The following is a 1864-nucleotide window of genomic DNA, read 5'->3' as shown; positions in this document are numbered from 1 at the left end:
GTCAAGCAACTCCTAAATGGGTCTAAAATCCTATTACTATTGCTAAAAGCTGATTTAGATGCAACAGAAGACACTTGCATAGCAAGTACATCCTTTGCTATTGAGGCTAGAATAGGATACTTAGGACTGTTGATCCTCCACCATCCCAAGACATCAAACTTTATCCCAAGCTGGTTAGCCTTTGGAGTTTCCACTTTCTCCTTCAGATATAACTCCAACTCTGAACTTGCATCTTGAAAACAATTCTCATTAACCAACTTGTTGTACATAGTGTCCACCCTTTGATATTCGATATCACTTTCAAAATCCATTTTCTGATACAGATCACCTTGAGACTCCTGTCCACTCTGAGATGATGATGCAGTTTGCGACTGAGATGAAGATGATGCATTATACTCGTCAAACAGATTTTCTAGAACCTCCTTAACTGCTTTAGTAAGCTCCTTAGATTTTGCATTGTCTTTACCATAGAGTATATCAAAACAAAGACTCGCAAACTTCATTTTGTTCCTCAGATCAAAGACACTAACTATGATCAGCATCTTATTTAGCTTCTTTGATCCATCCCAGTACTTATTGAACTTATCTCTCATAGCCTCTGCCTTTAAGCTAAGCTTCAGATCAGAATTAGTGCTCAATGCCAATAGATTCCTCTCTATTGTTACAATTTCATTGTAACACTTGTAGGAGCTAACAGTCGATGATGCTGAAACTACCAAGGTAGAGTTATAGAAGATGACTAAAAACCTTACTAACCTTTCAATTTCATCCCAATTATCTTTACTTGGCGGCCCAATCCTCTTTTTCCCTTCAACGGTTTCACAGAAATAATCATTATACAGCTTATCTTCAGCCTCCATTCTATCAAAAGCCAATCTGAACTTCAATGCTCTTGTTAACATCAGATAAGTGGAGTTCCATCTTGTTTTGCAGTCCAATGATAAACTCCCTCTTGTCATCTTTCCTGACTCAACTTTCTGCTCAAACGCTTCAAGCCTTTTACTAGAAGCTCTAACATATTGAACACCATTCCGAATAGCCTCCACATTATCCTTAAGGTCATGTAAACCATCTTTCGCAATTAAATTAATAATGTGAGCACAACAACGTAAATGCAGGAACTTACCACCTAACACCATTGCATCATTTCCTACTAAGCTGAATGATTCCTTAAACTTCTTCATAGCATTAGTGTTGGCAGTGGCATTGTCAACAGTGATTGTGAAAATCTTCTTTATCCCTCATTCAGCCAAACAGTCAAGAAGAACAGAACTTATAGTTGACCCTGTATGGTCAGAGACATGCTTGAATCCAATCTACAGTTCTACATAGCACACTAGAAACTAGAAGCGTACCAACAATACTCAGAAAAAAGAAAAAAAACAGACCAAATGAGCTTAAAAGAGAGAAACGGAGCTAAGACAGTTAGACACATTTCCAGAGACAAAAGGAGCTTAGACAACAAAATCAAATATTCTGTCTCTAGGTTTCATAAATCATCATCAACATCAACATTCAACAACTAAGATCAAATATTCTGTCTCTAGGTTTCAGAAATCATCATCAACATCAAGATTCAACAACCATAAACATAGCTCATCTTAAGTCTTAACATTGAAACTTATAAACGAAGCTCAAAGAGAGAAAGAGAAACCGTAAACAGATCTCATCTTAAGTTTTTAACATTAAACGGCTTAGATTCTGGGAAGAACATACATACCTGTGATTGATTCCTTGATGCGGCTGACAGAAGTGAAGGTAAGTCTCCTTGGGTTTCCAGCGTTGAGTCGGCAAAAGTTGGGGATTTGGGGTTTTATAAAGCAAAAAAACTAGTGTTGAGAGTTGAGACCAGCGTTGAGTCGGC

The 1864-nt window shown here is 37.6% G+C and overlaps 1 protein-coding gene across 1 annotated transcript in view; it reads right to left on the bottom strand.

The window, feature by feature from the left end:
• The window catches only part of LOC104783506 (zinc finger BED domain-containing protein RICESLEEPER 2-like), a 2401-nt gene extending 1217 nt beyond the window's left edge, over positions 1-1184 (bottom strand). Inside the window, exon 1 of the mRNA XM_010508652.1 lies at positions 90-1184. Coding sequence (XP_010506954.1) covers positions 90-1184 — 1095 coding nt within the window. The remainder of the gene's footprint in view (positions 1-89) is intronic.

The sequence above is a fragment of the Camelina sativa genome, chromosome 4, assembly GCF_000633955.1.
Source record: "Camelina sativa cultivar DH55 chromosome 4, Cs, whole genome shotgun sequence".
NCBI classification, from domain to species: domain Eukaryota; kingdom Viridiplantae; phylum Streptophyta; class Magnoliopsida; order Brassicales; family Brassicaceae; genus Camelina; species Camelina sativa.
This window is presented reverse-complemented; position numbering and strand designations above follow the sequence as displayed.